At 35.6% G+C, this 14,838-nt stretch overlaps 1 protein-coding gene across 1 annotated transcript in view; it reads right to left on the bottom strand.

Moving 5' to 3' along the window:
• Nucleotides 1–2,344: 2,344 nt before the first annotated feature.
• The window catches only part of LOC150104382 (protein TFG-like), a 41,616-nt gene continuing 29,122 nt past the window's right edge, over nt 2,345–14,838 (bottom strand). Inside the window, exon 3 of the mRNA XM_090396467.1 lies at nt 2,345–2,436. Within this exon, the coding sequence (XP_090252593.1) occupies nt 2,345–2,436 (92 nt within the window). The remainder of the gene's footprint in view (nt 2,437–14,838) is intronic.

The raw sequence follows: 14,838 nt of genomic DNA, 5'->3' as shown, positions 1-14,838 counted from the left end.
ACTTGGAAGATGAATAGACATGCAGGAGTATCAAAGAGACGGGAACGTATGTAGAATTATAAGGTAGGTGATTATAATAGTCTCAGACGTCAACTTGGGGAAGTTTCATGGAGGGAGGAATTGGAAGGACGGGATATTATTAGTGCTTGGGAAATTATGAAGGAATATTTGTTAGCAGCAATAGTAAGCTGTATTCCACGAGTGAAGAAGAGGACACAATTTGGAGTAAAGTGGATGACAAACAATATTAAACAGGAACTGCATGCGAAAAAGAGGCTATGGAAGAGATAAAAGGAGACAGGTGAACAGGAGATGCATGAAGAATATAAGACATAGGTCAGGAGAGTGACTAGTATGGTAAGGAAGGCAAAACTGGAATATGAGAAGAGATTAACTCTAAGATCCAAAGAAAATCCTAGGGAATTTTTTAGTTATGTGGCCAGTAGGAGGAGAAATGACTGCGGAAGAATGACATTGTGGGATAAAAATGGGAATAGAGTGACTGATGCAGAGGACATAGTGGAATTGTTCAATGAACACTTTATTGAAGTATTTCATCCTGGAGGAGTAAATTTTAATACTAGAGGGATAGGGCAGGTTCGAGGTTAATTATAGGCCAGTTTGTGTCATCAGTAGTTGTTAAGATCTTGGAGAAATTAGTGAGGGACCATATACAGCATTGGGCAGATGAGGGTAATGTTATCTGTAAGAGTCAACATGGATTTGTGAAGGGGCACTCTTTGTTTTAGCAATATGCTAGCCTTTTATAATAAGTAGATGAGGGAAAGCCATTTTCTTGGACTTAGCAAAGACATTTGACGGAGTGCCACATGATAAGCTGATATTTAAGTTGCAGCACATGGGTCTGGATGTCAGGTTGGATTCAGGATTGGCTGTCCAATAGGTATTATCAGAGTTGTATATGGCAGGGCAGTTTCAAGGAGGCAGAGGGTTACAAGTGGGGTCCCACAGAGCTCAGTACTGGGACCTATATTGTTTAACCTTTATATCAATGACACTGTCAGTGGATTGCAGGGGGGATATTCAGTTGTTTGCAGTAAAGCTGGTTCGCAGTAAAGTTGTTTGCAGTAAAGATATTCAGTTGATGATGTAAAGCTGGGAAGGGTTATTAATAATAGTGCAGATGTGGTAGCCTTGCAAGAGGATTTGAATAAGCTAGAAAGATGGACAAATGAATGGGGGGTATCAGTTTAATGCAGCAAAATGTAAGGTCTTGAGGTTTGGGATGCATCGATGGGACACTGCATACTCTATTGGATGAGATATACTGGAGGAAGTAGGGGAAACAAGAGATCTGGGGTTGATGATTGATAGAAACCTGAAATTCAAGGGACATATTGCAAAGTGGTGAAGGTAACACAAAGGATTGCTGCAATAATGAGAAGGACGCTGACCTGCAGAGATAAAAGAGTTATCATTCCGTTGTATAAGACCTATGATCAGACCATACTTAGACTATTGTTCTCAGATTTGGTCCCCAGGATTTGAAGGGGATAAATTAACTGTGGAAAGGGTACAAAGGCGGATAACAAAGATGGTTTCAGGACTGTACAATGTTAGTTATGAGGATCAGCTGAGGGAATGTGGACTGTAGAGTTTGGTGGATATGATTGTGGAGGTGATATGATTGAGACTTAAACTGTTGAGAGGTGGTTACAGGGTTGACACTGGGGAGTTCTTTCACTTGGTTGAACAGCGGGAAGGAGTGATGACAAGGGGCCATCCATGAAAGTTACGAAAGGAAACTGTGAGCAAGAGGGTGAGGAGTGGTTTCTTTGCATGGAGGGTGGTTGAACCATGGAAAATGCATTGCCTGATAGAGTGGTGAAAGTGAGAACGGTCAATGAGTTTAAGAAGTGGTATGATAGACTTTGTGTTTCCTAGGATGGACCTCCCACGATGAGTTTTGATTGACTTTGTGTTTTCTTAGGAAGAAAAGGAAGGACCTCCCGTGATGAGTCTTTTGACTCCATGGAGGCCTGAATAATAATAATAATAATATACATTTGCTTAATTCTAGCATGAAATCTTTTGTGAACCAAAAAATAATAATAATAAATTCAGACTAACAAATTATATTTTCAGTGGTGTTTCAACTTTTGAAAAGAAGAGAGAGAGAGAGAGATATATATTGAAATATTTCAGCAACATTACTTTATAATACCTCTTTTAAAAGAGTGCTCTTTGAAACAGTTTACAGTATAAACACTAATAAGAAATGCAATTTGCAATGGAATTATTGATGGAATAACTTTCATGTGGATATTTTTCCTGGCTATATATAATATGCTTGCTTTTATAATTAGCACTGATATCAAAATATTTAATTACCAAAAATTTGTAATTTGATTATCCTCTCACAGTGAATGGCACATGACAAATCAGCACTATCAAGAATGGTAATAAGATCCCCATCTGAAACAGATTAGTGTGCAAATATTAATATTTATAAAATTATTTTGTATTTGAAACATAGTAATACTGTGAAAATGGTGATAGGTGATATTTATAACAATATTCACAAACTGCTGAGAAATAAAGGTGATAAAAGAATGGTTTCACAAGTTAATACAACAACACACGGAAAATGGTGAACAATATATTTAATAGTCAATTATTGCAACCTGAAAATTACAGATTATCATCAGTGTTATCAGGCAGTTGAATACAAAGCAGAATATGAACAATGGATTACTTAAAACAGTAAGAGTCATGTGATGTTAATACATAGAACAATGCAGAGAAAACAGGCATTATTATTTTTTTTTAAAAAGTTAATGATGTGTGATTGGAATAAGACACTGCCATATCTTTGATTGTGAGAGGCAGCCATTCTGATTCAGGTTTGGATGGTGGAGCTAGGTTTTGGTGCTTTCTTTTCATCCATTGTTTTCACATTCACATTTTCAACATCCAGTTTCACCATTGTAGCCATTCAGGACTTGCTGACCATGCTTTTGACACCACCACCACAGGACATACTGGAAGAAGGCTGCTCTTCACCACCACAGCAAATATAAATTATGAGAGACTATTCCTAGAATCTGCCTCAGCCTTAAGAAACTAGCCACACCTCAACAAATCTGGTTGCATAAAACTATCCTAAAGGTGAGAGGCACTCTTCCTCCAAATTTCAACCCAAGAGCACCAAAAACATTCATTTTTGGACTTGAGGCTCACCTTTTGTTGCCACTGCTTCAGCCTCATTTACCTAGTGCAGTGCCTGCATGCACATACCATACTGTGTTCACTGATGATGGCAATCTGACTTTGCTGAAATATCAGAAATTTTAATTAAATTTATTGTAATTAATACTGAGTCTACATTGTAATTTCCTACAGTTATGGTTAGCCAATGTATAAGTCTTACTACCAGACTGCTATACTGAGGAAACTTTATAGAGTTCTTAGAACCACCACATCAAGGATAAGAATAGATTCAATGCTGGAGAGATTTATTTATTTATAATTTTTTTTTAATCCTCACCCAAGAAAGGTCGTTAACTTATAGTATATTAATACTGTGAGTAGGTTAAGGGTCAGATAATCCAGAAGCCCTGCTACAGATACAAATGTAAAATTTTTCAAGACATTCAAGTCTTCAATAAACAAGCTGGTAGTCACCTACCACATAAAAGTAACAGTTGTTTATTAACATAGTTAACAGCTGGGAAAGAGTCAGTAGTTGTTCAGGAACAATTGGGTGCAGAAAATGTGATCGTAAATATGGAAGTAACTGAAAAAAAGCAAGTGTGGCTGCAGGAACAGAAGTGAGCCTGACTGAAGAAGCAAAAGCCAGCATGATTGCAGGAATGGAAGAAAGCCAGATTGACAAGCAAAAGTGGGAGCAATTAACAATATGGAAGAGAGCACAACTGCTGGAATGCAAGAGCTGTAGCATAAAATGATTAAGTTAAGAAATGAAATCAGGCATATGCAAAATGAGATTAGATGTTTGGTAAATATGAATGGATGAGCATGAAAGAATAAAAAAATGATAGTGGAAAAAGAAGTAGCAAATGATTCAAGAGAAAACCTGAACACAGATTCTATTATAAAAGGTGCAGCAGATGAGAGGGTGCACAGGGTCTGTTTTCAAAGAAGAGGACAATCAGAATGATTTATGCTTTGGATATGAGAAATAAGTGTGATAGGGAATTAGTGGTAGTAGTGAAGGGAACAAATGATTTGGTTGAGCATCCGTCCTCACATTTGGAAGAATGTGAGGATGGATATCAGGAAATTACTGAGGAGAGTGGCTCAAAGAATAGTTGATGTGTTTCCAAGGTATGGCAGCAATAAGTTCAGATGGTATGCAATAATCATGAATATTTTGCTAGCAGAACAAAGTGAGGAAAAATGGATATAGTTTGTCGATGTGTGGAATGTATTTGAAGGGTAAATGGAATTTGGTGCAAATCAACTGGAGAGGGTTGCTAGAAGCAAGTGTAATGAATGATGTGAGCAGGGTATCACAGTAAGAAAGGGGTGATGTAAATGAGAAGAAGAGTGAATCAGGTGAGACTGAAGTATTTGTGAATGAAGATGAGAGTAACATGAGAGATGAGAATGTAGGAACAGGAATGTAAGTTGGATAGTGAAATGTGGGAGAGCCAAGAAAGTCAAGGAAATGCAGTATAAGGAAAAAGGATTCTGAAAGCAGTAATGAATGCAATGTATAGAGATAATCAACATATGAATGGGAAGGCCTGGGATGCTTGGGGAAGTAGTTGAGTCTTGAGAGATATATGGGACAAAGGGTAAAGGTAAGCAGACAGGAGCAGGTGTGGAGAAGTTAGAAATGAGGGTAGCATGAATAGGACTGGTTATAGAACAATAAATGAATTGCTTATTTACAAATACCAGAAGTATAAGAAATAAGGGAGGTGAAATTGTTGCATTGATTGAATTTATTCACCCAAAAATAGTTGGAATAAGTAATTTGACTGAATAAGAATGATATTCTGATGGGAACAAAAGTGAAAGGATATGATGTTTTTCATGAAGACAGGAAAGGCAGGAAAGGAGGAGGAGGAGGAGGAAAGTTTATACAAGACTTCCATTAAATAAGTTAATGGTATGGTCAGTTTCTTAGCATATTCCCTTAAAACATGTGACACAATCCCATCTAGTTCACAGCCACCTAATGCGCTCAGTACTCAGAATACATCCTCTTCATTCACTTCTAATCCTTCTCATCCCCCCCCCACCTCCCATCTCTCACTCTCTAGAAATAAAGCCTGCTATGCCAAGATGAAATATCTTAATAATGTGATCAATAAATAACTGTACTACATCATCTGCATTGGTTACCCAGCTACAGTCTCCATCCAGCAGGGTTGCCTGTCTACAATCATATCAGGCCATATAGCAAAATAGCAAAAGAACTTCTTAGATCACATGACTAGTCTTCTTCTGAATTCTAATTTTCTCTCCTTACTATAATAGTCAGCCACCTAGTTAACGCCTTATATTCCTAATGCAATTGTTCTCCACATCTCTATATGCCTTCTATAACTTCGTTTTGAATCTAATTCCTGTTTGATTTTCCTAATAATCCATTTTGTTCCAAATCACTTTATCCTCTTTGCTAGAGGTATGCAATTTGCTGCTGTTAACTAGTTCCCATGTGCTACCAACCTCTCTTATTTGTGAGAGTGATCACCTACATGATCACTCACAAACTTGGGATAAAGATTACACGTCAGTTACAATCAGTTCCTGTGATGCTGTGATCTAAGACATCTGTCCCTCAAAAATTCCAAAAAATTCAGTTCCCTTATTAACAAATTCAGTTTTCCTCAGACCAGTTTATACTGCAGTCTCCCATAATGTTTTTTTCTACTTGTCAAATAAATTTGTCTAATCATTTTCTGCTCAGCACCATCCATATCTTGGTCCACAGCAACATCAAGCTGTCACTCACCCTATCAACTTCAACCTCACTCACACCGTATACGTAATTACTCGAATATAACTCGCACTTTTTCTCAAAAAATTAAAGTTAAAAAATCATGGTGTGAGATATATGCGGGGAGGAATTTTCAGAAACTAAAGTCTTTTAGGAAAAAATGAAACCGACGTTTATAATAAATCCTCAGTATTCATTATAATTTATAAGTGCTCACATTATTTATAAAATTAATGAATTTAAATTTTAATTATCAACATTCATCATGCGATATATATGAATTTTTTAGCGACAATGCTTCTGTCCCAAACTCTCAAAATCCAGTTGCACAACAGTTCTAATAATGGTCTCTTAATCCACACTTGCACAATCCAAGATCTAATAGAAGCCAATGCTTTCACTCCCACATTTGTTCTACTGGTTCCTTTTATCTCTATGCACATGATTGGTGTGGTATTAACAAAAGATCGGGCGACTCACTGAAAAAGGCAAACCAATGATTGTTGGGTTGAAATGCTGATTCTCTTCAACTGAGTTCCAAAATATCTGAAACTGCCAGAACAGCATTCAATATCTATTTCTTAAAGTTTTAAACTTTTTTCGTGTGTGAAATATATGCAAAACTTTTTAATTTCTTTTTTTGTAAAGTAAAATCAGGAGTGCAAGATATACGCAAGTGCAAGTTATATTCGAGTAAATATGATACTCTCAAAGCAATCAGTACCATTTCACCTCTGATTTTCTATTCTGAAAAAGCATAACTCATCTCTTATCATAAGCAACACTATCACTCCATTCACCTTCTCTATCAGGCCAAAATATGATATACTCTTCAATTTCCATCTCTTTCAGAACATCCTAATCTGTCAATCAAGGCAATGATACCAACAATTTTTGGACAGACCAAGTCAATCAACGTCACAAATTCATTATCTTCATTCCTAATGCCGTTAGCATTTGTATATAGAAAAACCAGTGCACTGTCAGCATTCCGATAACTGTTATTACTCTCTAGTATGGAACAGACAAAAATGTCAGATATGATATGCCTAGTTTTACTCCTGAAAAGCTCTGAGACACTTCTTGAAAAACCCAAAGCTTTCAATACTTAAAAGCATTATTCCAATACTGTGTTCAGCAAAAATATTTTGCTAAACATTATTATATATCTTTTTAATATATTATAAAAATTATAATATATTATAATGATATATAATAAAATAGATATAATTATAAAGATACATAAATTTATAAAGTTAACTTTTTATGGTATTCACTCACAGTGCCACACAGAAACAAAATAAATAACTTATTAAACTGCTTATATTTTGGTGAGTTTCAAACATGCATCTTCACAACACAAAAAACACTTGTCAATTTACTTCTTTCCATAAGTGTCAAAGATGGATAACTAGGGGGAAGATTGCAATATAACCTTTAATGAGTGCTGCAACTTCTGACTTAATGTCCAATCATTATTCTCTCATTATTCATCCTGGTCAGTAGATATGTGAAGGGTATAATAAAAAGGGCAAACATCGACAAAAAGAATTGTACAATTGGACAGTATTTAACCTTTTTTAAGGAAGATTGCAATATAACCTTTAATGAGTGCTGCAACTCCTGACTTAATGTCCAATCATTATTCTCTCATCATTCATCCTGGTCAGTAGATATGTGAAGGGTATAATAAAAAGGGTAAACATCAACAAGAAGAATTGTACAATTGGACAATGAGACTTATTTGTACCTATAGTCCCACAAAAGGTTCTACCTTCTTCCTTAGAAGCTTTTCGAGTCACTGGAAAAGGCAGCTGACAAAAAAATTTGTTCTTAGTGGAGATATGAGCAGCAGAGTAGGAAATACTACAAGACATGCAAAAATGTTTTGAAAAAAAGAGCAAAGCCAATAATAATGTTAACAGATAGATTTCTCCTCAGGTCATGCAAAGACTAGTCATTATTAATACAACATTTTCAACATAAAGATGTGCACAAATTCACCTGGAGAAGAGACAAAAAATAAATAAATTTTAAAAATGTTTCAACAACTAAGTTATTGTTGAGAACAATATCTTTGCATTGGTTCATGACACAAGAGTACAAGGGATTTGTAATAGAAAATGATCTCCTTTACGTTTTGAGCAGGATAAAAATAAAAATGTATTTTGTACTGAAAAAAAAAAAAAATATATATATATATACACACATATATATATACACATATATATATATATATACACATATATACATATTTTTTGTATATATATGTATATATATAAAAATATATATACACAAAAAATTTAAAAAGAATCAAAGTTAAGCAGCTTTCAGAGGTAAACTGTAGACTTAAATATATATATTGTTGAAGAAAAAAATGCAAGCGTTTGAAAAAATAATCACACCTTTGAGACTCAGAGGAAGACTGAAGGAAACATTGACTGATTCACCCACAGTGGCATGTGGTGAAGTTGTCTGCAAGGACAGAAACATCAGAACTCCAAGGTAGACTCAGGAAATTAAAGAGTCAGTTATGGAAAAGAAATAAGAAATATCAAAAGTTCCTAGCAAGTAAGTCACAGCATGTATTTGGAGAGAATAAAGAGAAAAATGTAAGAAAAAGAAGTAGTGTGTAAAAAGTCATAGGAAGAATTCAATGAGAATATAGAAAAGAAATATCAGAAGGTGACAAAATGTTTAGGAGGCTCCTGAAGACTTTAGAAATGAAGGGAAAAATACTGTAAAAGAAAGTGTGCGTGGGTGTGGGTGCTTGCGTGTGTGGGCGGGCGCGCACGCACACACGCACACACACTTCAGGCAAAAAAAGCCATCAAAAAATTAAATGTAAAAATACAGGTGGTAGATGATATAACTTTTATCAGGGAAGACCTCAAGGGAGTTATGGACCCATCGAGTAAGGGAATACATTACCAATCCTTTTCTTCAACTCATTCGTGATAGATGCATTGCTCACTTCAAAAGGCAAATTGTTTCACTCACTCACTGCTCTGTGAGAGAAAAATCTAGCTCTGATCTCTTTTTTAACTGCACACAAATTTAACTTCCATGGATATCCCTTGTCTTCTCCCCACCTTCCATATAATAAAAAATTTCAACAACCAATATCCTATAACACACTTTCAAAATACAAACTGCCATCATATCACCCCTCTATACCAATGTCTACAGTCAAATACTTTTAGCCCATCCTCATAATCTACATTTTATCATCCTGGAAAAGGCACATGATAACGTACATAGAGAAAAGTTGTTCACATTCCTACAATTAAATTGTGTGAAAGGAACATTAAACAAAGCAATATATGAGTATAAGTCAGTTGCCAGAATTGAAGGAGGTATAGAAAGATGGTTTGATATAAAATCAAGCATAAGAAAAGGGGAACATACCATCACCACTGTTATTTATTATCAACATGAGTGATATTATGAAGGAAGTTGCATTAAATCTGATAACAAAATCAGAGATATTAAACTCATCTCTTTATTGTATATAGAGTTAACACTCCTCAATTAGGAGATTTGTAAAGGTAACCAAAAGCTTTTTATCCTTGGGAACTTAAACTGCAAAACTGGTCAAAGAATTAAGGATTTATCAGTTGGACCTTTTGGTGAGGATATAGAAAATGATAATGGTAAATGCCAGTTGATGAATCTCTTTATTGTATATAGAGTTAACACTCCTCAATTAGGAGATTTGTAAAGGTAACCAAAAGCTTTTTATCCTTGGGAACTTAAACTGCAAAACTGGTCAAAGAATTAAGGATTTATCAGTTGGACCTTTTGGTGAGGATATAGAAAATGATAATGGTAAATGCCAGTTGATGAATTCATACTTCCAGCATAAAGATATCCTCAGATATGATCTATTATCGACCACGTGATTACAAAATGACAGAAATGCTGCATTATAAGCAAGTATAAGCGAGTGTTGAGAGGTGCAGAATGTGGCACAGTGTGGTGTTACCTGCACAGATAATTGTTCTTGGAAGGAGCAAAAAAGGAGAAATGAGTAAGATGATGACATCAGGTTAAATGAACCGCAATATATGGTCAGGGTTCTTCAAGACAAGAGTGTTATACAATTGTATAAAAGCAGGATCAACCAAAGATCGAATGCACATTTTCATTAATTTCATTAGCACATGCACATGAGTGCTAATAAAATCTATAATCATATTAAAGAAGCAGCTAAAGAGATACTTTTGAAAAGAACTAAATAACATCAAGGTGGAGTGGATGACAGAAAAAGGCTATTGAAACCATCATTGAGAAGAAAAAAACATATAAAGCTTGCCTTAGTTCTGGAAGACAGTAAGATTGGGAAAAGTATAACGTTATTACAAGAAAAGTAAAAAAAAAAAAAATTGTATGAAAAATGTAAGGAAGAATGTCGGAACAGAATTTGTTCTGAGATTCATCACTTGTTAGGATATAATAGGCCAGTTCAGCCATGGAGAACCATCAGTCAGGTGTACGAGAACATCGAGTCATAGATCATATCTAGTGAGGTTAATATCTATGTAAGGAATAATTTGTGGAAAAGCCAGATGGCAATTTGAGAGAACAGGAACTAGTGGATACATTTTTGGAAGATGAGATAACGAGATGCCTTGGCAAGGTCACATAATGGGAAGGCAGCTAGCCCAGAAGGAGAATCCATGGAATTGTGGAAGTATGGAGATAACCAGCTACAAAGAATAAAGAACGTTATATCAAGTTCTAAAAGGAGATGCAATTCCTGATGAGTAGTCATTATCATATATAACTCCCATCTTTAAAAAGGTAATAAGGAACAACCCTTCAAATTACAGAGGCATTGGTGTGATGCCTCCATGAGTAGATTATTAAGTAAAATTATAACTACAAAGCTAGAGAAAAGTATTGCTTTTTGAGTGCCAGATGAACAGGCTGGCATTACTGCTGAAAAATCTTTTATTGATAATATTTTCATCGTAAGACAGATCAAAGAAAAAAGAATCACCAAAGGGCAGGAAACACGACTTTTCATTGTATAAAATTTATGAAGGTAAAAACACACATTAGAGCAATTACTTCACTTACAGCTAAGAAAAATAACACTTGATGTTTTGATCTCCATATCAAAGTCATCATCAGAAATACATACATATATATATATATATATATATATATATATATATATGTGAACAAAAACAAAAGATACATCACCATATACAAGTAAGCTAAAAGTAACTGCTTTGTTAATGATTTACATTAACCTGATCTCTGATGATAGAAAAAAGAGGAGAGTAAAAAAATTTTTTTTTTTTTTTAAATTATAATAAACAAAAAAATATAACCTAAATTGAACTACATAAATTGCTATTCTACTATCCTGTTATCTTTAGGTTCTGTCCACCGATCTGTGTGTGTGTGTGCGCGTGCACACATGCATGTGCGTGCATACTGGTATTCTGCCATCTTGTTTATCGAATGTTCTACAACCAAACACTGTATGGGTTGCAGATAGGTCTTCCAGACTCTCTTGGAATTGCTAATCCATTATTCTTATTGAGATGAGATTAGGATGATGAATTAGCATCTCACAAGCTTCTTTGAATTTTCTTTTAAACCATGTTTTGGTGAAGCATACATATATTTGGTGCCTTTCCAATTGCAACCTGCCCAAATGGAAGCCATGCCTTTTGGTCTCTTGCCAAAGCAATTAGTCATAACTTTTGTCCGAAACTATTCCCACCCCTAACATACCCAGATGACTCTATTGCATCATCACCCACAGAAAAAGCCAATCTCCTGGCTTCACACTTTGCCTTCAATGCACACAAAACTGACAATAGTAAATACCCCTAAACCATTTCAGCTGCCCAACATACAATGCCCCTATATCCTTTGGCCAGAAAGAGATCCGAAACCTATTGTCTAAATTAGACACAAAAAAAGTGTCCTGGCCTTGATGTCGTCCCAAGAAGGACGACAAATCACTGCCATCTAACAGCCATCCTATCTCAATCACCTCAGTCCTATCTAAGGTGATGGAGAAAACCATCAATTCCCAACTCCTACACTACCCTGAAGGCGCCCAGCTATTAAGCAACCACCAGTACAGATTCTGTTGCTGCTGATCAACAGGAGATCCTCTCATATATCACCCATCTCTGGACAAATGCCATGGAGATATTTGGTGAATCTCAAGTGGTTGCACTTGATATCTCCAAAGCTTTTGACCAGGTTTGGCACAAAGGTTTGCTACGCAGACTCCCATCAATTGGATTGTTTCAGGAGATTGTTTCTGCAGTTGGTCTGTCTGCCAGCTTTCTGTTTGGATGCACACTATGTGCAGTGGTAGACAGTTCCTTATCCTCTCACCACCCAACTAATGCCTGGGTTCCACCAGGTTCTGTTCTCTCACAACCCTCTTCCTTCTGTATATCAATGACCTACTCCAGTTAACCTCCAACCCAATACACAGTTTTGCAGAAGACAGCACATTGCACTCTTTCCTCTCATTTGATAAACCTTTCTCTACACAACTCAACTCAACCTGCAGAACATCAACCACCACTGCCATTGATTCTAGTCTCCAAGCCATCCTCCAATGGGGCTCAGATAACCTTGTCAATTTCAATGCTAGTAAAACCCAGTTCTGTCTTATTTCTCACAAAAAAGACCCATTTTCCCCCAGTATCATTTTTGATAACACTGAAATTTCCAGACAAGATGAGATTTCTCTTCTTGGAATTATCCTGACATCAGGCCTCTCCTGGCATAAACACATCACAACCATTGCATCCTCAGCTTTCAAAAAAAACTAGGATTTCTCATTATTCGCTCAAGACGTTACCTCACCTCTGAACAGCTGTTACCCTTATACAAATCACAGATCTGCCCAGCTATCAAATAGTGCTCTCACATTTGGAGTGGGGCTCTTAAAAGCTCCCTCAAAATACTTGATTCAATAGAAGAGAACAATTATACTGATAAATGACCCATCTCATACCAACTCACTTCCCCCACTTTCAACACAGACATTTGGTCTCTGCAACTTGTGTATTCTATAAATATCTCCATGGCAAATGTTCATATTAAATAGCATCAATAATTCCCCCGCTCAATACTAAGCCTGTTGGAATACATGCAGCTGCTGCCCAACATCCTTTCACAGTACACCTTGAACCCACAGAACAAGTTTCTTTTCCTCCTCCTTCATCTCTGCTAGCACTGCTGTGGAACGTCTTCCCCAGATGTATTTCCCAAGGAATACAATATACAGGCTTTTAAATCAAATGTAAACAAGTTTCTCCTTTCCCAACTCACTACCCATATATGGTACTAATGTACTATAGGTTAATCAAACAACCTCTTGTGTGTGGGATCAACATAAAAAAAATATAAATAATTCTGTGACATGTTTGAATACCATGACCGGAAAAGGCCTGTTTTATCATAATGCAGGAATTTAATAATTTAACGTATCATTTGTGTTTATCTTTTCTTATTGGAATTGCACATCCAAACATCCCTAAGTGGGGTAAGTTGCAGGTGCACTGGATTTTGTAAATCCCTAGGTGGTAAGATAAGGAAGGTGATCTTTGGATGAGTAAGTTTGCATTTTTAATTTTGCGGGAATTTTGAATGCTGAATTAATGTTGTATTTATGCAATGTTCTATTTTTTTCTGATATTCCTGTAATATATGATATGGATAGGGCATTTTTGCATTTTTTTACCTTTAGTAGCTTTATTGTGAAGGATCTTGTGGACTGTTTTTTTTTTTTTTGTTACAGCCATTCTTTATAAAGTTTCAGCTTATAATTTCGTATGCATTCTTCAGTGCCTGCTCATCAAAGCAAATTGTTAGGGCTCTATGTCTGAGGGTGCTGATGACACAGCTTTTGTGTTGGTAAATTGGATGTATTGTTGTTGATTGTTCAAGTGGTTTAGGAATGTAATGTTCAGCAACCATGGTACCAAATGGTGAATATATTGGCAACATATCTAAGGCAAATTTGGAGCTTTAGACATGATGAATTTAGAGCTAGTTGCTAGTAGTCTTCTATGTGAAAATAAGCTTTGCAGGGGGGGGGAGCCAATGGCCATACCTTCTTTTTGTAGACAGAAATTATTTTGCCACACAAAATAACCAGAGCAAAGTATGTGGGCAAAGAGGATCATGATATTGGCAGAAATTTGCTCTGTAGGAGAAGAATCATGTCAATGATTGGGACATTTGCGAAAAGATCAGTTACATCACAGCTGGCAAATAAATCTTTGTTGGTGAATGTGAAATTATTAATTTTGTTTATGAAGTGTTTTGTATTTTGTTTATGTGTAATGGAATTACCTACTGTTAAATTGTGAATGAAGCTATGTTATGTAATTTATTATTTTTCATTCACATTTAACATTGCTTATTAAATATTAATCATGACTTATATAAAATTATTTATTATTCCTTAATTAAGAATTACTAATTAAATATTTATTCAAAACCTGACCTATTATTAACTTATAAAATAATAATATGTTTAGAATTTTGTATAACTAAATATATATGGTGTAACGTAAAGTGTATTTTTATATTTAACTGTATACGTAATCAAAAGTTGAAGAAATAGCTTAAATATTATATTGTTCTTATTTGTGAAATATTTAATGTTATGTAATCACTCATGTAGCAGTAATATAGCATACATTACATTGGCGAAATGTTTACGCTTAGTCTATTGTCATGGAAACGCACGCGTAAACAACCACGAGTGGAGTAGAGCGTGGCGTTCGAACGTAAGGTGGGAGTGAAGGTCATAGATAGATAGGGATAGATAGAGCAGAGAGAGAAGGAAGGTCATAGATAAGACAGGGAAGGGAGAGGAATTATTATTTAGCGAGTGAGGAGAGAGTTTTGCGGAA

This window comes from Typopeltis vanoorti, chromosome 8 (genome assembly GCF_054136105.1).
Source record: "Typopeltis vanoorti isolate ZY-2024b chromosome 8, IOZ_Tvanoo_1.0, whole genome shotgun sequence".
NCBI classification, from domain to species: domain Eukaryota; kingdom Metazoa; phylum Arthropoda; class Arachnida; order Uropygi; family Thelyphonidae; genus Typopeltis; species Typopeltis vanoorti.
Note: the sequence above shows the minus strand (reverse complement) of the source record. Positions and strands in the feature narration are given on the sequence as shown.